The 24550-nt window shown below is 38.1% G+C and overlaps 1 protein-coding gene across 8 annotated transcripts in view; it reads right to left on the reverse strand.

Annotated features, from left to right (window-relative positions):
• The window catches only part of HUWE1 (HECT, UBA and WWE domain containing E3 ubiquitin protein ligase 1), a 171059-nt gene that overhangs the window by 79038 nt on the left and 67471 nt on the right, over positions 1–24550 (reverse strand). For all 8 annotated transcript variants that reach the window (XM_055337490.1, XM_055337489.1, XM_055337497.1 and 5 more), the window contains 16 exons: positions 21399–21461; positions 17076–17153; positions 16011–16058; positions 15860–15928; positions 15147–15246; positions 13738–13838; positions 13127–13277; positions 12862–12989; positions 11919–12059; positions 11604–11709; positions 9197–9331; positions 8624–8725; positions 8138–8218; positions 2481–2587; positions 2141–2318; positions 643–734 (listed from right to left, as the gene is read on the reverse strand). In XM_055337490.1, the coding sequence (XP_055193465.1) occupies positions 643–734; positions 2141–2318; positions 2481–2587; positions 8138–8218; positions 8624–8725; positions 9197–9331; positions 11604–11709; positions 11919–12059; positions 12862–12989; positions 13127–13277; positions 13738–13838; positions 15147–15246; positions 15860–15928; positions 16011–16058; positions 17076–17153; positions 21399–21461 (1680 nt within the window). The remainder of the gene's footprint in view (positions 1–642; positions 735–2140; positions 2319–2480; positions 2588–8137; positions 8219–8623; positions 8726–9196; positions 9332–11603; positions 11710–11918; positions 12060–12861; positions 12990–13126; positions 13278–13737; positions 13839–15146; positions 15247–15859; positions 15929–16010; positions 16059–17075; positions 17154–21398; positions 21462–24550) is intronic.

The raw sequence follows: 24550 nt of genomic DNA on the forward strand, positions 1-24550 counted from the left end.
ACACCGGAAATAGGATTAAGTAAATAAGAAATGGGACAACTAACATTTTTGGAGCATTTTCTATGTGTTACACACATATGTGCCAAAACACTTTATCTTTATACACACACACACACACACACACACACATACATGTAACATACATCACTCATGGATTATAGTCATCAATCCTATTTTACAAACAAGGGAACTGAAGTTCAGCGAAGTTAAACAACTTGTTCAGGGTCCCATAGATGTTAACTGACTGACTGACTAATTGACTCCATGTCCTTATTCACAAGCACCAGGAACTCATATACTATACAGGCAACTGGCAGGGCTACTAAATGTGGGGAAAAAAAACCACCAAGAAACAAAGATTAGAAAAAGTAGTATGCTTTTACAAACAGAAGCTAAATCCTGGCAACTTGTTCACGTCCCATAGAAGAAAGCAATACCTAAGTGACTTTTTGGGGGAGGGGGACAAAGTACCAACCCAAGGACATGGAGAAAATAAGGCAGACATAATCCTCTTCTAGGCCTAAGTCCAAGAATCCAAATGACCTCCAACAGGCCAAGTTTTTTTAAAACAAAAACAAAAAACAAAAAACAAAAAACCCTAACTGCTATCTCATGCCCATGGTCAGCCTTATCACTTCCCACCTTGATGATCGCAGTCGTTGCATCTGTTTTGAGGGTGGGCTGATGTCTCATGAGCTCATCAACAGCACTCCCCAGGTTAGATGCAGTATCCCCTTAAAGCAAAAAAGGAACTGTTAAAAGACTGAAGAAAATAAGAGTTTGAGCTATTTTCTCTGCCAATGAGGAGAAAAGAAGAATCTGAGCTGGTGGCTGTGATTTCCTCATGCCATGCTTTCTCAAATGAATTCAGGCTAACTTCTGAAAGCAAATCACTGAAGAGGAAGAAGAAACCCTTATCAGTCTATTAAACATATTTTAAATAACTGCGTATACTACATTCTACCCTGGCAATCTCTACTGCCAAGGTCTGAACTAGTATTGTAAAGAGAGAGAGAAAATAAAGAAGCATAAACCATTAATCCTCTGGCTGCCCCAATAAAGAATAATAATAGCTAAAATGCTACAGTGGTGGCTGAAAGCACAAAGCACATTTGTAAAAACTGGATTATTTCTGGAGTCCTATCTTCTCATTATTCTTCAATAATCTGGTCTCAAATACACTGAGAAGGAAATCTATTCATTTGTGACTACCTTAGAGACTTTGTATCTCCTGTTGCTACAGACTAGATGGTGAACCCGGAAATATACTACCCCTAATACCCATTATTCACTAGCACCATGATAGTACATCTAATAATGAGCTGTTGATAGTCCGAGGAATACCATCCCTTATTTGTCAACTTCCAAAGGTCACTGGGATCAAGTCCTCAGCTTCTCTCAAACTCTCACCACTGAGGCATCAAAATGGCACAGAATGATGATAGGTAGAAATTTGGACTCCTAAGGAGACCCTTTTCCCCCTGTGCTGTCACCTCTGCCAGACTCCATGCCCTAGGTGACTTCACCTCCAAGATCTCCACTGGGTAATTCCTGCTTCTCTGGGTTTTCCCACTGAGACAGTGGCGCAGTGCAGGTCCCGCCTCCTGGGAGCCCACGTGAGAATCCAGGACTGCCCCCTCTTGCCCTAACCCAAGAGGAAGGGGTATAGCCTCTACAAGTCACTGCTACAATTCCGTTTCTGATCCACCCAAATGCTGCAGCAAATTGAGCATGAGGACATGGCCAGAGGTACTGCTCGAAGATCTGGAACCACGTGGGGACGTGATCTGGTCCCACAAGTGGCCTAGGAAGGGAAAGGTTTCTATGGCCAAAGTCTGGTCACATCTGGATTAAAACTCTGAACTTTTTGAAACACACCTCCCCCCCACACTGAACTGTTGAGAAGCATGAAAATATGAGCAGAGGGTAAGGATGAAGTATGCTTTTTCTACCTGCAATACAATGTATACAGTGATATAATGATAACTCTGGTGATAATTCCCATTAAGCTTAGCACACCTAGCAGAGAAATGATGTAAGGTCAATAAAGGATTTTCTTGCCAATTGGTGGCTTGATAATCATCTAAAATCTTGACACAACAGCGAACAGATTATTGTAAGATAAATCCTGGTGACTTACCAAGAGGATCAGAACTCCTCCTCCTTCGCATGGCTGGGAGATAATCTGGAGACAGAAGAACTTTGAAAAGACGTTCAAAAGGCTGACACTGTACAAATGACTGAAGACCTCGGGCATTCAAACAGAGTGCACTGAATACATTTGGGAGGGAGCCAAGGACTTCACGGGTAGCAGGAACCTAGACAGAAGATCAAGTGTTTGAAGACTTCCAAAAGCGTTCAGGTATAGAATGCCACAAAACTTTGATTAGGTATTGCACAGGAGATAGTAGGGAGTATGTCTTTGTGTATATTGTGGGGAGGGGTATGCACAGAGCATTCTTTAAAAGAAGCAGACTCACATCTTTGATAAGCAGTGCATGAAGCATGACATCTGTTAATCCATTGTCCTGGAGTGAGGAGAGCAGAGATGGTTCTTGAAATACAAACACAGTCACCACTTCAGTAGCTAAAAAGATGAGAAATAGGAGAAACTGAGATTCTTCACAGGTATTTACAAAACTCCAATGGCTTAAAAAAACATATTTGATGTACAACAATTTAAATGCTTGTGCTTACTCTGAAATGAAAACTCCTAATACTGCTCAATCAAAAGATCACTATTAAGAATTAGGTGTCAAACCTTCAAGACTTTTATGGGTAATGTACACGCATAATGATAATAATACCATATTGAATACTGAAAAATAAACCGAGAGTAGTTTTCAGGTGCTTTAGTCACATAAAATGATTTGTTAATTAGCTTGATTATTGAAATCCTTTCACTATGTGTATCAGATCATGTTCTACATCTTACATATAATTTTAAGAAATATGTATAAATGAAAAACATTAAGATTTTATAAGCATATTTTTTACACCAACGAGGTTATATTGCTATATAACCTGTTTCTTTTAAATTATAATATGCCATATATTCTCTTTTATCTTTCCCTGTCACTACAATTCGTTTTTTTTAAAAAAGATTTTTACTTATTTGACAGAGAGAGTGAGCAAGCATGAGTGAGCATAATAAGTAGGCAGAGAGAGAGAAGAGAGAAGAGAAGCAGGCTTCCTGCTGAGCAGAGAACCTGACATGGAGCTCAATCCCAGGACCTTGAGATCATGACCCAAGCCAAAGGCAGCCACTTCAATGACTGAGCCACCCAGGCACCCCAGTTCATTTAATTTGAATGGCTGTATACCATTCCACTAAATACATGAACTACCGTGGATATGAACTGGTCTACAATTATGAGGGCTGATAAACCTAAAAACACATCCGTTTTTGTTTAAAATGCAGGGAAAATATTTAAGATGGGAAGAGGGGTGCTGGGTTGAAGTGAATGTAAACTGATGGAATGCACAAAATGTCTTCTAAAAAGCTTTTCAGCAATTTTGTTTTTTCATTTAGTTTTTATTTTTATTTTTTTATTGGAGTTCAATTTGCCAACATATAGCATATAGCTTATTTAAAATACCATTAGCAACATGAAGAGTTTTTAGGTATCAATCTGACAGATTTTTGACAATACATTTAACATGGCTGTAAAGACTATTATCAATGCTCAAGAGGAAATTAATGCATTCATTAAAAGGTAACCAAAAGTGAAGCTAGAAATAATAGAAAAAAATAGCATTTAGTAATACCGCAAGCAAATAGCATGAATAATTAAAACCAATAACCCTCTGAAAAGACGGAGAAAGCTTAGAAGCTATGGGAAATCTAAGCAAGTAATATATCAGCAATGAAAAAAGGAGATCTAACTGGATTCAGAACAAATAAAATTCTTCTATAAACTGTATGCTAACAAGTGAAATGCAATGCTTTTAAGAAAATGTGGTAAAAATTGGCTTTCAAAAAATGATAGTAAAGCAGACTAGATCAATAACCACAAAAACTTTTAGAAGTAAAAATACCAAGTAAGAGAAAAGCACCAAACCAACAGTTTTAGATGGGTTATTAAACTTTCTAGGAGCAACTAAGACAAGGCTTCTCAACTCATTTTATGAGATTTAAAATTTTTGATTTTAAAACCTGACAAAGCGTGCACACACATACAATATTAGTAAACCATGTGTAAAACAAACTTGTAATGCTGATACCTGAGATCTAAAAGAAACCAAAGGATTTTCTCAGTTCAAGATGGTGAATAGAGTACCTTTCATCTACTTCAAATGTCCTTGAAATGGCAAATATATATCAATTACTGAGGACCAAGAGTTGTCAAATCAATGGCCTTTGAGACTTCTGATGGACTATAAACTTACGGAAAACATAAGTCCTTTTTTTGGTTCCTATGGTATACATACTTTTTTTTTACACAAATGTCTAAATTACAAGAGGTTGCTAAAATTGAGTATATATAAACTAAAATTAATATTCTACTAGAGGTTGCTAAGTCATCGATCCGTTATTTTACAGAGGTCTAACTATAATGCTGTCATAATACTACTGTTAAGTGGGACAGTTTAAACCCTTTTTTAAAACTAAAAGATGACTAAATATTAGAATTTTAAAAAGGAAAAACAAAAACAAACTGGCTCCATAAAGAACCTAGCAACTGATTCCTATAAGTAATGAAAGATAATGCTTCAAAAATTAATGATGAAAATCAAATTCTAGAACCTACAAAACCCATAAAAGAGCAATAATGTATAAAGACGAAGAGTCTCTTAAGAATAAGGAAATAGAAATTTACAAAATGTGTAAAAAAATAAAAAAAATTGATAATGTAATAGGCATCTTGAAAGATTATACAAAGAAATTCTAGCAGAAAGTGACATGAGATCAACATGGCAGGCATACTAGCTATACAATAGTGTTTCCAAGAGAGAATATATAAGTTAAAAGGAACCAAAGGAATTTTCCTGAAGAAAAAAATATTCTTGGGGTTAGGCCAGGACTTCTATCAACCCAATATCCTAGATGATGACTTCAGCATTACTGATAGTCCCAGCCTCAGTGGTGACACTCCCAAATGTTAACGGCACCCTGTAATGGGTAGCCACATTCACTCATCACAATTCCCATGGCCTCATCAGCTGATTTCCCCTAATCTGATAGTCTCTCGCTTCACTTTCCATTATTCCACTGTCACTGCACCAACATTTCCCATCTTCCTCAACCTGAAGGACAGTACTTATATAATGGTAATAGAGAATGTTACTTGAGCACTAGAACTCTAGCAATGTTAACAGGTGCCCTAGCCCAGGCAAACAGTTATGCAGATAACTCTTGTCCCCTGGGAGGTCTTCAATATTCATATTGACTATCTGCCCCCTCTCTGGTTAAGTAGTCCATAACAACCATCATGGTGTTGGCATAAGCTAGGCAAGAAACAGAGCACAAGCAGACTTAAACAGACTAAAGTGCAGCAGGGCCAAGATAGGAACTGGGAGAAGAAAAGGCAGTTGGAGAAATTAAAAGGGATACAGTTGGGTATAAAAGTTGAGTAAAAAGTAGAAGAGTCAGAGGTTGAATTTGGGAAGAATCAGAATCCTTATTTGGTTGGTTTTAGCACAGAATTGTTGTAGCAGGACAGCACAATCTCACCAGATACTTCCATGCCCTTCCTAGCTTTCCCCACCAATTCAGTCTAGACAATGATGTCCCTCCCATTGAGACTATTTTGCCCTGGCATTTCTGCCCTGATGTAATCTGGCCCACTAGAAACTCCACCCTCCAACCCCCTTGGGCTACTGGATCTTCTATGACACAACTCTTGTTCAGCAAGGTCATACATTCCACTCCACCCTCTGCTCCCTTCTAATCCATACACCCTGACCTGTGTTCTGTGGATATTTAGTATCCAGGTACCCTAGATCCAACCAGAATATCTAGCTTGTTCATCAAGTCTTGCCACAAAAGGGAGCACTGAGCCATTTTTTTTTTTTTTATATTGGGCTGCATCACCATCTTTGGTCCAAGATTAGGTGTTTTTAATTCTGTGACATAGACACATCTTATAGAGGCCACCCAAATAATGGCACAACTCCTGGCCAACTACATTAACTAAACAGCTCAAACCTTAGAAGCAAGCCCTCAATGAAGAACAAAGCAGTCTAGTTGCTATAGTTGGTAAAAAGACTGGGGGCGCCTGGATGGCTCAATCAGTTGAGCATCGGACTCTTGGTTTTGGCCACAATCTTGGGAGTCATGGGATCAAGCCTTGTGTTGGGATCCATGCTGAACAGAGTCGGCTTGAGATCCCCCTCCCCCGCTCTACCCTCTGCTTGTGTGCATTCTCTCTCAAATCAATCAATGAATATTAAAAAACACAGATTAACATTAAACTACTTTTTTCTTTTGATAAACTACTATTATTTTAAGGTGGTGTGTGTATCTTAAAGGGGACTTCCTGCTGCATGTGGGTCAGTACTACAGGTAAGGTATCCTGAATAGTTCCAACAAATAAAACAACAAACCAAACAGCCAACTATAACAGATTCTCAGACCCCCCATTAATTTCTTTTCCTGTCTCCTGTCTAGGGTGAAAAACTCTACACTATCATTTATAGAGATACAATAATAATTGTTGGCCTAATTATTTTGAGTTGGCTTTGCAAATTTGGTCTCTCTCAAGTATAAGTTTATTTACAGGAAACCAGGAAGGTTACTATGCTAATTCAAACAGCAGGGATGAATTAAAGACTGTAGAGAAGGAGTTCTGACCTCAACTGATATTTGCTTTAGCACTCGAAGTCTCATTTCTGGCTTCCTGCGTCATTCTGAAGGCTCACCTGCTCCCTGCCCCCACCCCATATGTACACATGTCCTCTTGCTGCTTCCTTTAAACTTCTCCTGTATAAGATGCCTGTGCACTTGCTTTTCTGTGTTCTGGAGCTTTTTCCCAGAGAGAGTCATCCTTCTTCCCTGTATCTTGACTTAATGGTGAAATACTGAATGTGTTCCTCTGAGTTCAGGAGCAAAGCAAAGAGGTCCATCCTTACCACCTCTATTTGGCATTGTATTGGAAATCTTTGCCAATGCAGTAAGACACAAAAAGCAAAACAATTATTAAAAAAAGAACTATTTGTAAATAAGAAGACTATACAGAATATCTTAAATTTTAAAAAGTATGAACTACTAAGCAAGGTCACAGGATACAAACTTAAAATATAAAAACTCAAATTTACTTCAGCAAGAGGACAAGTACTTAAACTGTAGTAGCCAAAGCTACTCCCTCCAGACATCCCGAAGTATTAAAAGAACATGTGCCACTGGTACAAGGAGGTTTTCTTTATTTCCACACTTCCTATTACATTCCTTTAGTTTTTTTTAATTTTTATTTATTTATGATAGTCACACACACACACACAGAGAGAGAGAGAGGCAGAGACACAGGCAGAGGGAGAAGCAGGCTACATGCACTGGGAGCCTGATGTGGGACTCGATCCCGAGTCTCCAGGCTCGCGCCCTGGGCCAAAGGCAGGCGCCAAACCACTGCGCAACCCAGGGATCCCCACATTCCTTTAGTTTTAAAGGGAATTCTAAAAGCCTACGTATCTCAAACATTGTCCTGCATATGTAGGGCACTCAATAAATGCCTATTAATAAAAACAAAGTTTACCCACAGCTTCCAAAGCTGCATTTTCAAAAGAATGAAACAATTTTCTATTATTACAGTTTGTGGGTCTGACATTCAGTTCTAAGACTGGAAACCATTCTTACTGAATTTTCCAGATCAAGATTAGGAACTACCATTGAATAAAGACATACTTATTTAAAAAAAAGACATACTTATTACATTTGCAATGTTAAGTACAGAACAAATGTACAATATTACTTATCACAAATGATTTATAATATACTGTGTATAGAAGGTATATTTGGCATTCAAGAAATGGATATTTGAAACCGAATTCTGACCTTTCTCTATTTCATCACCAACTAGAAAGATACATAATAACACAGCAGATGAATGTGGACAGTAAACCTCTAAAAGGGTATAAAAATATACAGAGAACTCTGCCAGGTTATTTCAGCTTGGTATAACCAACTATCAATACCATTTACCTAGAAGGAAGAGTGATGGGCCATAATATTCTGCATTACTGATGATGTGCTTCAGGGAGGTAGGGAGAGAACCGTCCATCACTAAGAGAAAAGAAAAGAGAACATCAAGGAGAATATGATCAGTCTAGCAATAGTTTGATGGGAGCAATATACTGCATATACCACTACTTTGGTAAACTCCTGTGTTGATTCTAGTCTAATGGTTTAGACTAGAACAAAAGAATATAGACACAAAGTGGAGTAGCAGCCTGAAAGTGAGCACAGAGTCAAAAGCTGAAAAAGGAAAAAAATAGGTTAATCATTATGAAAATACCTAGAGAATCCTTAGGTCTAGGAAAAAGTGACACTAAATGACTAAAAGCTATTCAAAATGGCATGCCTTTTCTTAAGCCTGTCTTATAAAAAAAGAGTAGCATCAGAAAGAATCAAAAGGACTAATCTTTGGAGAGAGTCAAATATCCATCAAGAAAATCCAAAATCAAATACCATGTCGTATGCCATCTGAGAAAGCAGGGTCTTGAATGGCCTTCTTGAGGAAATTCAACATGGATTTGAGAAGTGCTGCTCTTTGTGGAATACACTGGACTCCTAAGCAAGGGAGAAAGATGGAGGATTCACCATTAGACCACAGTAAACAGGCACATAAAACAAATTTTTAAGAGATGCATATACACTATATCAACACTAGCAGATATTCGAGGTGAGACTTCTGGATGCTGGTAAGAATAGTTACTAAGCTTTGAAATTGGGAAAATAAATCACCAAGGACTATACAAAACTAATACTACAATGAAAAGAGACTCATGTAATAGTACAAAGTAAAAAGATTAACTCTCTGATCCTCAGTTCCTGTTTTAGATATTATCTGCTCTCTGAAATGGCTGCTTTGATAAAATAATCAATGTGCAAACAGAAAACTATGAAATAAATGTTAATGGCAAGGTAACATAGTCCTAAGAAGCAAACCTCCAAATGTACCACTAAAGCTGCTCCCAAAGCACCTTCTTGACTAGTTTAGTAATTCAGTATGTAAGACTGTGTATCTACTTGTCTACCCACCAGGACGGGGGCCAGGACCAGAGCCAGAAGAGATGCTAGCGCTGCTGCTAGAACTTGATGCCCTTAATTCAACATCTAGCCGGTGTTCCACAGAGACAGATGAGCCTGGACTACTTTCCATAGTCACATCTGCAACTAAAGTAAAAGTTATGATAAAGAAACTAGTTAGAATAAAAGCACCACCAAAAGTACAGTTGAGAAATTTATTGAGATAAATGATACAAATATGGTGACAGATGATATTAAAACCCAAAATAAAAATGTAAGTTTGCCACAAAACAAAAAGGTATTTAATATTTAACATCATTAATATTTAAGACATGCAAATTAAAAAATCTTCAAAAGAAATCCCCTTCAATATTTTTCATCCACCAAATGTGGGAGGAAAAACAGTGGTTAAGTAAAACACACAATTTCACACACTATTGGTGGGTAGCAGACAGTAGTAGGTAGAGCTTTTTGTAATTTTAATGAAGTACAAGATATGTAATCACTTCTTACAAATTGTAAAATATAAAGTTCCACTAGTAATAAACCATTGTTTACATTTTGAAATACTTTCTTCCAATATTTTTATCCTTTTACAAACCTATATACCTGTGCCTACTTATATACAAGAAGCACAAACTCATGGTTTTGTAACCCGTTTATTTTAATTGAATATAACATTTTCTCTACAAATACATCAGAATCACCTGGATTGGTTGTTAAAAATGTGGATTTCCTGAGGTGCCTGGGTGCCTCAGTTGGTTAACTGTCTGTCTCTTAATTTCAGCTCAGGTCACAATCCCAGGGTTGTGGGATCAGCCCCAGGTAGGGCTCTGTACACAGTAAGGATTCTGCTTGAGATGGTCTCTCTCCCTATTATTCCCCGCCTCCCCCCCGCTTGCATACAGTCTCTCTCTAAATAAGTAAAATCTTTTTTAAAAAGTATTTTATTTATTTATTCATGAGAGACACAGAGAGAGAGGCAGAGACATAGGCAGAGGGAGAAGCAGACTCCTCGCAGGGAGCCTGATGTGGGACTCTATCCCTGGACCGGGATCATGCCCTGAGCCAAAGGCCACCCAGGTGTCCCTAAATAAATAAATCTTAAAAAAATTCTTTTAAATGTGGATTTCCTGGACTTACTTACTGAATTAAACATTGCAGATGGGGTCTACAACTTTAAAAAATTTCTATTTATTTATCTTATTTAAGAGAGAGAGTGCACATGCGTGAGTGCACAAAGTAGGGGTAGAGGTAGAGAATCTCAAGTCGACTGCACTGAGCGCATTGCCTGCCTGACATGGTACTCAATCTCATGACCCCGAGATCACGACCTTAGCTGAAATTAAGAGTTGGATGGTTAACCAACTGAAACCCTGGCGCTCCCAGGGTCTACATCTTTAGCAAGCACTTTTATTCTTATGCATACTCAAAGTTTGACAACCACTGATTTATAATAAACAATGAGGCTTTTAAATAATCTTCTATTTAGCAGATGTCACATTTTAATCAACACTCTGGGATTTCACCCATTAACTCAAATGCCAGCTTGCCCACAATAAACCAGAGACAGAAATTGGGTAAAGGGATTTCTAGGGATAGCAATGCATGTGAATAACTCTTCAGGAAAAATAACAGAAAAAAAAAAAAAAAAGGAAAGCAACCTATAGCACGAAGTGTCAAGAATTAAAGCATTATAAATTCTAGTACCTTTGTTATAAATAAGCATGATAAAAGATTCATGTAATGACATTCTGGGTCATCAAGATAAGAATTTAAACTAAGGAAGTTGTTTTGGGGAATAGTTTTTTTAATTACTATTATCATGAACCATGCATGGGGGGGGGCGATGTTCAGGGAGATTTTGATTTAAAATATGCTCCCTATTCAGCAACTTCTTCACCTCTCTTCTTCCTTCTCGAAATAGCCCAACAGTTTTGTAAGGTCCCATTTTAGAGTCTGCATTCTCCTTATCTTTCCCAAACACATATTTAAACACCTACGATATATCAGGCACTGTCGAAGATAGAGCAGTGAACAAAACAGTACCCTGATCTCATGGAGCTTACATTTTAGCGGAAATAAGAAGATAATGAACCAATACGTAGAAAATAGCTATTAAGTCTTGAAATAAAACAGATTAACATCCCATAGAGTGACTGCGGGGCTTTACTGCAGCTCCACCATCTGCTTCACCTTCCTTCTCTATTCCCAACAACTTGTGCCTCCCTCTTTTATAATTATCCTCATGAAAAACAACACATAAATCACTTATGAAGAAAAACACTGTTTTGTTGCTGAAAATACGTGCTCAAATCACTTGTGCACTTTGGAATTTATAAGGAGGAAGAATGAAAATTGGGATTGGATTATAGGAAAATGTCAAGCACCAAAATACTGACTTAGTAGCTGTAATTACCATCCATATCAGTTTCCATTTCTTCTCCTTCTTGTGTAGTACTGGGTCTCTGGATCTTTGGCTTGATCACAAATGGACATTCTTTTCGACACAAATCAACTTCATGCTACAATCAAGGGAAAAGCAGTTAAGAAAATTTTACATATGTATCAGGAATTAAAAATAATTATAATGAAAGGATGTCGCAGGCAGATTACAAAACTGTTTTCTAAAAACAGAAAAAGGCTAAGATGGCTCTTTAGGGTTATTAGAATACTTCCTAGGCTCAGCTCTCATGGTGTATGTCTATTCAAAGTGCTCCTTGTATAATAATACCTCAAGTCTATAAATGAAGATAGAAAGTCCACTATGGGATTGAAAAGCTGCCATGTCCAGGTTGGTGATGAGGTCAACCACTCTGACGGCTCTGGTGACAAATGTTATCTGGTCCTGTTCATCGCCAAGAAACTTTATGACCTATCAAGGAGAGAAAAAGAGACAAAGCCAATAAAATGAAAAGACACAAAACTGAATAATGTACTCTCTTGGAAACATGCAGTCTAGGGTCTCAGGGAGCCAAGTATAGTGCGGGAGAAAAAAAACAGGTGTTTGTCAAATAATAGCTCTATCACTTCTGGGACATAGCCTCCCAAGATAATGGAGACCTTAAAAAAATTACCTTTCAGTATTAAATAAAATATTCAGGGAGAAAAAAGCTGGTGTCTAGGGCCAAGCACACAGTAAAACCTATTACACCTTAATGGTATTTTCTTTAGGGTGACAGCCTAATAAGGTCATGATAAGATATGGCTAGGGATCCCTGGGTGGCGCAGCGGTTTGGCGCCTGCCTTTGGCCCAGGGCGCGATCCTGGAGACCCGGGATCGAATCCCACGTCAGGCTCCCGGTGCATGGAGCCTGCTTCTCCCTCTGCCTGTGTCTCTGCCCCTCTCTCTCTCTCTCTGTGTGTGTGACTATCATAAATAAATAAAAAAATTAATAAAAAAAAAGATATGGCTAGTCTTGACTAGTACCCAGAGGCTCCTGACTCTCAGATCATTCTAGACTATGATCAATTCTTAATAATGGAGATAGCTGCTCTTAAAAGTTGTTAATGAGATAGATAACCAGAATGCAAAACTAGAAAAATTAAGAATAACATTTTCTGGATAGACTTGACTATGCTATCTGCTCTCACTGTAAACCATTCCAAACTTATAACTCTATACTTGCTCTTAGTTGATTTCCCCATAAATATTTTTTTTTTAAAAAGCAGAGCACCTTCAATAAGGCTTCCATCATTCCACAGGAGACCAAGGCTTCACCACCAGCATCGTAGCTGGCCAGATGGTATAAAAAAGAGAAGAGAGCAGTGGCAAACTGGTGAGGATATGGATCCATGGAAGGATCTATATGGGAGGTTGGGAGAGAAAGAAAAAGAGAGCAAGCTAAAATTTGATGTTAAGATGGCAAGATGTTAAACGAAGACCGATAAGCAAGGGTGAAGTTCTTCTTGTTACCTAAAATAACCACCATCAAAACTTACCAATCATGGCCTGGATACAGTTCCGCACAAGTACAGGCAAAAATCCATGGTAAGAGGCAGTTCCAGTACAGTCAATAATACTGCTGAGTTTGGGAGTTCTCTCCAAGTGGACAATTGATGTTAATGTTCGTAAAGAAGCGGCTTTAATCTCCTATGAAGATGGAAGGTAAACATGTGATGTGTTAAATAAGAAATAGATGACTGGGGTGCCTGGGTGGCTTAGTCAGTTAAGTGCCCAAGTCTTGATTTCGGCTCAGGTCATGATCTCAGGGTCTTAAGGTTGAGGCTCCATGCTCAGCACAGAATCTGCTTGAAATCCTCTCCCTTTGTCCTTCCCCCCATTCACTCTAAAATAAATCAACAAAATAAATCTTTTTTAAAAAGTAGATAAATGAACCAAGTTGCTAGAACTCAAAATTTAAGTCCTTTTGCTGGTAACAGTTTGGAATAGATGGAGGTCTATTGAGAATAACACTGAAACTCCAGCACTTGTTAACTCTGCAGCTAAATATCTCAAGAGGAAGAAGTAAAAGAGCTAAGCCCCTGGGAAAAACCAAAAGAAAAATAAATATATACGAGCCTGACATACATAGGTGAATATTAATACTTACCATAAGCTGCTTATCTGTTATCTGAAGGACATCTACCAACTCCTCTATCAACCCATTATACAAGATACTGTTTGCTGACTCCTGCAAGGCATTGGAATACACTGCAAAAGGAGAAATAAACACTTTAGGCAAGAAGGCAGTGGTCAAGCCACTGCCTGGTGACAAACCTTTTAGCGCCTACTGGTTCTGGGAAAAGATTCCCTTCCACCCAGCATTGGAGGGCAGAATCACTGAATTCTAGAGGACCAATCAAATATGGTGGTAAGCCCTAAATACCTTCCAAACGGACAGATTCTCCTATTATTATATTAGTATTGATCGCCATGACCAAGGATATTTGGAAATGGAAGTATGAAGAGAAAGTGAAGAATTAAATTTTTATAATATCACTACTTGATACAATAACTTATTATGTCTTGGATATAGACTTCCATTTTAGTCTCTTCATGTGCTTCTGTTTTTCACTGGAAACACTTATCACAGGCTGAAAAGAACAGAATTTTGGATTATTGCAGACCAAGTCAGAAACTTGTATGACACTGTGGAGTAAAAGTTAAGAATGAGTGTAATTGACTTTCAATGAATCCCACACAGAATAGTAGACATGGATTTGAACACACTCATTTAGTTTAACAAACATGCACTCACTAATATGCCACAAGTTATACTAAGTGTGAGTACAAAAAGAAGAGTATGAATTTTACTTCATAGTTTAAAAGAGGAGATAAACAAGTAATAACATAACTAAAGCTGGTAATATTAACAGCAGCTACCATTTTATACCTTCTATGTGCCTACCCTGTGTGAGGTGCTTTACAAGTTTTCATTTAATCCTTGTATGAGTCTATGAGTGGTATCCCAATATTAAATGAAGAAATAGGCCAAAAGCACAAACATGTAGCTAATCATCTGCAGAATCTGGCTGAGAGCCTAGGACTGACTCCAAAACCAATGTCCTTTCCATTCTACCAATCAAAAATAAAATGCACAGTATTGACTTCTGAATGAATACCTTCTACCTTCAAAATTATACCACGGACAGAAGAGGAAGATGAAATGGCAAGAGGAAGAACAGGAGCCAGGAAAGAACTAACTACCTGAACACTCCTTTAAAAGAAAAAGGGCCAAAATCAAGACTAAACCCAAGTGATTATGTCTGTAAGTATTATATCTTTTTCTTTTTTTTATTATATCTTTTTCTTTTTTTATATATCTTTTTCTAATACAACATTAAGAAGCTCATGAATGATGAAGATGGTGAACATTAGAAATACAGGCAATTTTACAATTTAACTTGCCACCTAGGTAACTACAATAAGCCTCACAGCAACAAAGACAGATGAAATGCAAAGGAAATCATGTCTAAATTACCTAATCAGGGCCTGTTAATTATAGTGTTATTATCTTACCTAATATAGATATTGCATGCAGCCTGGCTTGAACAGCTTGCAATCGTTTCCTGTGATTAGAAAAGCCATGGGCCAGCCGTATGTGTGTAAATAACAGCATCTGTAGGAATATAAGACCTAAATTAGGAAACCAATGAAAACAGTGAATGTACTTTTTGAGGGCTAAACCTTACCTATTATTGAGATATTTGGTAAAATGGTTTACTATTCCTATTTGTTAAGGTGTCAAACAGAACAGTTGTACTCTGAGGCGAGCTGACAAAATAAGCCGCAAAACACAGGCTCAGGAAATTCCAATATCCCAACATAAGCCAAGAAGTATCACTCTACTGATAGGCAACAAACTGAAGACATCTGGCAGGAGTTCTGATTGTTACTAACCAAATCAAATATTTTATCACCATAACGACGAACAGAAAAAAACACAACTAAACGTTTTCTTCTTTGGTATGTAAGTGTTACGATACTAACATTTACTAGATTCACACAGTGAGTAAGGCAGCTCTTATGTTTTCCTCAAACTCTCACAAGAATCTATGTAGGAAGTTAGTAGGTGTTGGCCTCATAGAAGCTGAGGAAACAAAGACTCACAGAAACTAATTTACTCATGATCTGACTCCTTTCTTTTTGATATGCTGTCTCCCAGCCGAGCACATATCAATCTACATGGATAGCCACCACACACTTTAGATAAATATTAGGACCTATCATACCTGCTTATCCTTAGGAATGCTGTACATTTTGGTAAGAGATTCCATGATTTCAGAAGGGCTTTCTGAAATCTACATTAGAAAAAAGATGGGTTAGGAACAAAAAGTAAGCTGAATGTTAGGAAACGAGCCAATAGTCAAAGATTCCTCTTACCTTGTCAAGTTGCTCTATGTGAATATAATGTAGTGTGTTACTAGTTGTCTGAAATTAAAAAGACAGGAGTTGTTAGAAGTCACTGTAATACCTTAGCTTCCCTTACCATAAGACTGCAAGGGAGCTGTCTGAAAACCAAGATGTCACTGTAGGCTGAAGCCTGAGTGCTCTTAAAAAAAAAAAAGGTAACTTTAGAGTTCCCTGAAATACTCATTTTATATATAAGCTTCTTTGAAGATAATATCAAAATATAATGCACATGGACATTTAATATTCCTTAGCCCTTTTTAAAGTTATTTAAGTATAATTAACATACACTATTATATTTGTTTCAAGTGTACAGTAAAATGACTTAGCACTTCCACACATCACTTAGTGCTCATCAGGTAAGTAAGTGTACTCTTAATCTCATTTATTTCACCCCATCCCTCTGCCCACCTCCACTCTAGCAGCCACCAGTTTGTTCTCTATATTTATCTATTGCCTCTTTCTTTTCCTTATCCCCTTTTAACCTTCATAGAAAAGACCAAATCCATGAAAATGGTTTCCATTCTAGATATGCACTGCAGCTGTTTTCAAGGCACCATTCATCTATAAAGATTTATTATGCTGTAGGTAGAAGAAAAGATCTTATTCACTAAGCTACTTCTAAAACAAAACTGAATTTTAGTATCTCCTCAAAGAATATGAATGACTAGATAATTGAAGCAGAACCCTGTCTGTAACCCTTACAAACTGACTTAAATAGAGAAAACTGAGTGATCACTATCCAATTAAACTGAATGCTGGAATTCTCATCTGAGACTGAGAAAAATGTGTAAGTCATGACAACGCCTCATCGGGAGTCCTGTCTCCTAGCACTCCAACATAAGTAATATCCAAACCCGTCAGAACGGAGCACACAATGAATAGTTTACTCCTGTGAAGCTGCTATGTATATTTAGCTGGGTAGGGCAGCAATGCATCTCAAAACCATTCCCCCTCATTTAACTGAGGAGTCCTAGAAGTAAACTCCAGTTACAGTACATCATAGACTCTATCAGAACAAGTCTGAATGAGACTCACCCTTTTCTCGATTTTGACCTCGGCCCCAGGGTCTGCATAGAATTCAAAGTGTAGTGTAGTTGCACTGGGTGGGTATTTCTGTGTATAAAGCACATAAAAGAATCAGATACCATCTTTTCCCCAAATCTTCCTTCAAAGTCCTAACCATTTGTCCAACTCATTATAGCAGCAGGAGGAGCACTGCTGTCAGCAGGTATAGTGCCTTCACTCGTCTTAGTAGAGCTCAGATGTCTTTTAACAACACAGAATCAGGAGGATGCAGCCCAGAGCTCCAAAAGCCTTCATATTTCTTACTTATAAGTTATCTGCTGCCCTTTCATCCAAGAGATCAATTCTGTAGCTATTCTCAAGAGGAAAAAGACAGGTAAGTCTGCCAAGCAATAATGAATAAGAATCCAAGAAAGGATGGAGAATAAATACAAGGGTCTAGGTACCAACTTGGGAATGGAAAAGAACATTCTTATGGAGACTTAGTTTATATCACTGCCTTCTGAAATATTTTATTCAAACTATGCTTCAGTGGTGTATCTTCTTAATTCTTCAAATAATCTCTTTATACCATTCTACACCACGTTCTGTGGTATCAAATGCTTTTCTGCACAGGTAAATACCAAGTAAATATGGACCAAATCCTTACAACAAATCCTCTTTAACTCTAGAAAAGCAAAAACAAAACTGAGACCACAACAGCATGCCCATTAAGATGAATCCTTACGGACTCAGCAGTTGAGCATCTGCCTTTGGCTCAGGTTATGATCCTGGGACTGAGTCCTGCATCAGGCTCCACAGGAAGCTGCTTCTCCCTCTGCCTCTGTGTCTCTCATGAATAAATAAACTATCTTAAAAAAAGAAATAAATAAAAATAAAATGAATCCTTAAAAGAAACCAGTAGCAGTGGCTGCCTCTGAAAATGGAGAATTATTATATACAATAATTATTTCAATACAAAAAAAAAAACATGCCCACGTATTACTTCCTTCTAAAGTACACACCATAGGGTGCCTGGGTGGCTCAGTGTTTGAGCATCTGCCGCTGGCTCAGGTTGTGATCCCGGGGTCCTAGGATCAAGTCCTGCATCTGTCTTCCTGCGGGGAGCCTGCCTCTCCCTCTACCTATGTATGTCTCTGCCTCTCTCTGTCTCTCATGAATAAATATATAAAATATTAAAAAAAAATAAAGTACATAACGTATTTTTCCAAAGTCTCACTGATTACCAAAATCAGTAAATAAAAGGATGTGTGATTTCTTAACATAGGCTGGGCCCAAAACAGGTATTATACAAACCTAGTGGAGTTTATCATACTGTTTTGCCCAAGGGGTAAACAAGTGTGATATACAAAAGGAGGCTAACATAGTACTAGAAGTCCTAACCTCAGCAATCAGACAACAAAAAGAAATAAAAGGCATTCAAATTGGCAAAGAGGAAGACAAAACTCTCCCTCTTCGCCGATGACATGATACTCTACATAGAAAACCCAAAAGCCTCCACCCCAAGATTGCTAGAACTCATACAGCAGTTTGGCAGTGTGGCAGGATACAAAATTAATGCCCAGAAGTCAGTGGCATTTCTATACACTAACAATGAGACTGAAGAAAGAGAAATTAAGGAGTCAATCCCATTGACAATTGCACCCAAAAGCATAAGATACCTAGGAATAAACCTAACCAAAGAGGGAAAGGATCTATACCCTAAAAACTACAGAACAATTTTGGAAGAAATTGAGGAAGACAAAGAGATGGAAAAATATTCCATGCTCATGGATTGGAAGAATATTGTGAAAATGTCAATGTTACCCAGGGCAATTTACACGTTTAATGCAATCCCTATCAAAATACCATGGACTTTCTTAAGAGAGTTGGAACAAATTATTTTAAGATTTGTGTGGAATCAGAAAAAAACCCGAATAGCCAGGGGAATTTTAAAGAAGAAAACCATAGCTGGGGGCATCACAATGCCAGATTTCAGGTTATACTACAAAGCTGTGGTCATCAAGACAAGGTGGTACTGGCACAAAAACAGACACATAGGTCAATGGAACAGAATAGAGAACCCAGAAGTGGACCCTCAACTTTATGGTGAACTAATATTCGACAAAGGAGGAAAGACTATCCACTGGAAAAAAGACAGTCTCTCCAATAAATGGTGCTGGGAAAATTGGACATCCACATGCAGAAGAATGAAACTAGACCACTCTCTTGTACCATACACAAAGATAAACTCGAAATGGATGAAAGATCTAAATGTGAGACAAGATTCCATCAAAATCCTAGAGGAGAACACAGGCAACACCCTTTTTGAACTTGGCCACAGTAACTTCTTGCAAGATAGATCCACTGAAGGCAAAAGAAACAAAAGCAAAAATGAACTATTGGGACTTCATCAAGATAAGAAGCTTTTGCACTGCAAAGGATACAGTCAACAAAACTAAAAGACAACCTACAGAATGGGAGAAGATATTTGCAAATGACATATCAGATAAAGGGCTAGTTTCCAAGATCTATAAAGAACTTATTAAAACTCTACACCAAAGAAACAAACAATCCAATCATGAAATGGGCAAAAGACATGAACAGAAATCTCACAGAGGAAGACATAGACATGGCCAACAAGCACATGAGAAAATGCTCTGCATCACGGGTCATCAGGGAAATACAAGTCAAAATCACAATGAGATACCACCTCACACCAGTGAGAATGGGGAAAATTAACAAGACAGGAAACCACTAATGTTGGAGAGGATGTGGAGAAAGGGGAACCCTCTTGCACTGTTGGTGGGAATGGGAACTGGTGCAGCCACTCTGGAAAACTGTGTGGAGGTTCCTCAAAGAGTTAAAAATAGACCTGCCCTACGACCCAGCAATTGCACTGCTGGGGATTTACCACAAAGATACAGATGCAATGAAACGCCGGGACACCTGCACCCCGATGTTTATAGCAGCAATGTCCACAATAGGCAAACTGTGGAAGGAGCCTTGGTGTCCATCGAAAGATGAATGGATAAAGAAGATGTGGTCTATGTATACAATGGAATATTACTCAGCCATTAGAAACGACAAATACCCACCATTTGCTTCGACGTGGATGGAACTGGAGGGTATTATGCTGAGTGAAATAAGTCAATCGGAGAAGGACAAACATTATATGGTCTCATTCATTTGGGGAATATAAGAAATTGTGAAAGGGAATAAAGGGGAAAGGAGAAAAAATAAGTGAGAAATATCAGAAAGGGAGACAGAACATGAAGGACTCCTAACTCTGAGAAACGAACTAGGGGTGGTGGAAGGGGAGGTGGGCGGGGGGTGGGGGTGACTGGGTGACGGGCACTGAGGGGTGCACTTGACGGGATGAGCACTGGGTGCTATTCTATATATTGACAAATTGAACACCAATAAAAATAAATTTATTAAAAAAAACAAAAGGAGGCTAAGAATTATTAACCAACTTAATTTTAAGATGAAAGTCATTTTCACATGAACTGAATACTCTTTAAGATTTATGTAGCTTTGATTATTAAATAAACACTTACCTCCCATATTACCCAGTATTAATTTATATAATACACACTAAGAAAGTATACCAACCAAGGTGAGAAAGTAATTTGCTCTAATTTGTTATTTTCTTTGACCAGAAAAAGAACCATTCTCCCAGGGGAAAAAGGCTTGCTAAGATAAATTTACTAAATTTCATCACAGGTATTTGTCCTATTCACAATAAACTGACAAAAACAGCAATATCTGCTGGAAAATATAGTTGCTTCTTGGCACAGAATTGTTTTTAACAAATCCAATTGTGCATTGTGGTTCCAAAACATCATATCAAAGCAGAAGGGAGGATGGTCTAACCTTGTAAACTAAGCATGGATGAAAGGTATGAGCAGGCAGGACAGGACATGAGAGGTAAACATGGAAATCACACAAAACATTTTAAGTTCTCAGTGACTCTCACGTACTGTTCCCCAAGCATCCATTCTTAAAAATCACACCATACTGCCCAGAGTTCCAATGGTTCCAGTGAGAGAATACAAACAAATACACTTTCTGGGATACTTCAACACTTTCAAACAGATTCACCAAATACAGCTTCCTAGTCAAGAGCTGGGGAATGAACATACACTGTGTTTCTGAGATTCTTCTTAGTGTCAGCAGATTGAGGGCCCAAGCATTTCTAGACAAGACGTGCTAGGTCTTAGTTGATCTCAGGTTCCTCAAAGGTCCTGATTTGAAGTGGCAACTTAATATACCATATATTCATTGTAAACTAAGGCTCAAAAAGAGACTACACATAGCTCTGCCAAAGGACACCCATATCCGAGAGTTACTTACCATCATATGCAAGTCTCTGCAACATTCTGCAAGTCCAAAGCCATTTTCCTTTCCACCCCAGCTCTTAAAAAAAGGAAAAAGACAGTGTTAAAATAGTGCTTACAATAGCCTTGTGTATAAAATAAAAGTATGTGGCTGTTTGGAATACAGTGTTGAGAAGACAACCAATGTGAAAGTCCAACAAAGAGAGGGAGCAAATAGAAGCAAGGACTTAGTAAGACTCAAGGCAAGGTCTGCCTAAAGGTAAGATTTCTACAATGTGATCAATTTCACTGTTCTGTGAGGGTGGTACTGGAAAGAGCATAAATAGCTAAACAAATGCACTGCATATGCTTGCAGTCATACTTGCTGACAGGTCAGGTCAGTCTTATCTCATCAGGCCTTCAGTACTTTATTATGCTTTCCATACTCGGACTGTTCACCTTCCTCACTACAGTAAGGAACCACATGCTCTACAGTTCCTTTTTGATATGAACCAAGTAGCAAAGCAGAAGACACTATGTTGCTTATTCCTTCCTACTATACTCTGCCACCATGAAGTCTAAAAACTCATCAAAGGGCAGCCCGGGTGGCTCAGCGGTTTAGCGCCACCTTTAGCCCAGGGCTTGTTCCTGGAGACCCGGGATCGAGTCCCATGTCAGGCTCCCCGCATGGAGCCTGCTTCTCCCTCTGCCTGTGTCTCTGCGTCTCTGTGTGTCTCTCATGAATAAATAAATAAAATCTTAAAAAAATTAAAAAATAAAAACTCATCAAGTACTAGCCCCTAAGGCAATGGGGGAGAATGACTAAACTGTACACTATTACTGGCCTCCAAATCCAAGCCTCCAACCATATATTCTTGCTTAATAAACAGGCTTGCATTTTCAACAGTGTTTGATACCAAACATTTTTGCCTGATTCAGAATGCTACCAAGTGTGGGGTGAGCACTTGCTGAAAACATAAAAAGTAAATGCATTAGTCCTTGCCTCCTAGGCCATGACATACAATTGGGTTAAACAATAGACAAACTGAAAAGTTTCGGGGAAAAGACTGGGGAGTGAGATGGTTTGGAGACTAAGGGTTTGGATAAGTTCCACAGACTCCTGGGACTCTAGAAGGCCAAACATATGCCCAAGGCCTAAGCACATTCTCAGAAAAGACCCAAGAAGGCCCTAAGTTCTACATGCCTGGCTCATCATCAGGCTCTGTGCAAGTTACAAGTGAAGGCTAAGGCAGAGTTGTAAACATCCTAGTTGAGTAGTGAAGATAGAGTATTACCACTTAAGATGCTAATATACATAGAGAACCTACCTCCAAAAAAAAAAAAAAGAACCTACCTTCAAAGACTGGGGGGGGGAAGTATGTATTTTCTTTGTTCCAGAAGTTTATGGCAAATCGCTAGCTAACCACTAAGCAAAGAGAATAGACTTTAATGATCACAAGTATGAAATCAGTTCATAAAAGTCTAAACAAACCAACCCTGAGGAAGGGTGAGAATTTGATTTCCAGAGCTGCCACATTATAATATTAACAATGTCCATTATTCTACAACAACAAAAAAACCCCTGTGATATATACAAAGAAACAAGACAGTGAAACACACAAAGGAAAAAAATAATAAATTACAGCAACATGAGCATGAGCAGTGATGTCAGCATGATGGCCAGGAGTTGGGGAACCTACCCCCACAAGCCAAGGGATAGGAGAGGAGTCTCATGTACCTGCCTGTTGGATAACAGCAATACAGATCTTGGGTCACAACTATAGACCCTGTAGTGGCCTGTGAACCAGCTACAGCCACTCTGAGGAGCCCCAGGAAAACATGGTCTAAAAGAAACATCCACGGATGATAAAGGTAAAGGACAAAAGTACTAAAAATAGTAAGAACTAAAATAAATTGTTAATGAATATACAATTTAAAAAGAAGTAAACTGAACATTAAAAACATAAAATGAGGTTGGGGGGAATAAAAGGGTAGAGTATTTGTATGTGACCAAAGTTGTTACCAACTTTAAAAACTTCTATCTATAGGATGTTTTTTTTTATAGGATGTTTTATGTGAGGCTCATGGTAACTACAAAGCAAAAACCTAGATACAAAAAAGATAAACAGAAAGGAATCAAAGCATACTACTATAGAAAACGATCAATTCACAAAGGAAGGCAGCAAGTGAGGAAGAAAGGATAAGGAAAATACAAAATAGCCATTAAACAGTAACATGATATTACCAAGTCCTTGTCTATCAATAATTACTCTAAATGTAGATGTATTATATTACTTTTATGTTAGTTTAAAGTGTACAATATAATGATTCAGCACTTCCATACAACACCCAATGCCCATCACAAGTATCCTCCTAAATCCCTATCACCTATTTAACCCATCCCCCTACCCACCTCCTCTCTGGTAACCATCAGTTTGTATAGATAAGAGTCTGTTTCTTGGTTTGCCTCTCTATTTTTTCCTTTTGCTTGTTTTATTTCTTAAATTCCACACGAGTGAAATCATTCGGAATTTGTCTTTCTCTGACTTATTTTGCTTAGCATAATACTCTCTAGCTCCATTCATATTGTTGCAAATGGCAAGATTCTCATTATTTTTTATGGCTGAATACTATCTCAGTGAGTGTGTGATTGATATACATATATATCATTATTAGTTGATGGACACTTGGACTGTTTCCACAGTTTGGCTACTGTAGATAATGATGCTATAAATATCAGGGTGTATGTGTATCCCTTTGAATTACTGCACTATACTTTTTACATCAATGGACCTACCAGGAATATACAGAACATTGTACTGAACGGCAGTAGAATACACAGTCTTCTAAAATGCAAATAGAACTTTCTTCCAGATAGATTACAGGATGATAAGTTACAAAACAAGTCTTAACAATTTTTTTTATAAATTAATTTTTATTGGTGTTCAATTTACCAACATACAGAATAACACCCAGTGCTCATCCCGTCAAGTGTCCCCCTCAGTGCCCGTCACCCATTCACCCCCACCCCCCGCCCTCCTCCCCCTCCACCACCCCTAGTTCATTTCCCAGAGTTAGAAGTCTTTATGTTCTGTCTCCCTTTCTGATATTTCTCACACATTTCTTCTCCCTTCCCTTATATTCCCTTTCACTGTTATTCATATTCCCCAAATGAATGAGAACATACAA

This window comes from Nyctereutes procyonoides, unplaced genomic scaffold (genome assembly GCF_905146905.1).
Source record: "Nyctereutes procyonoides isolate TBG_1078 unplaced genomic scaffold, NYPRO_anot_genome, whole genome shotgun sequence".
NCBI classification, from domain to species: Eukaryota; Metazoa; Chordata; class Mammalia; order Carnivora; family Canidae; genus Nyctereutes; species Nyctereutes procyonoides.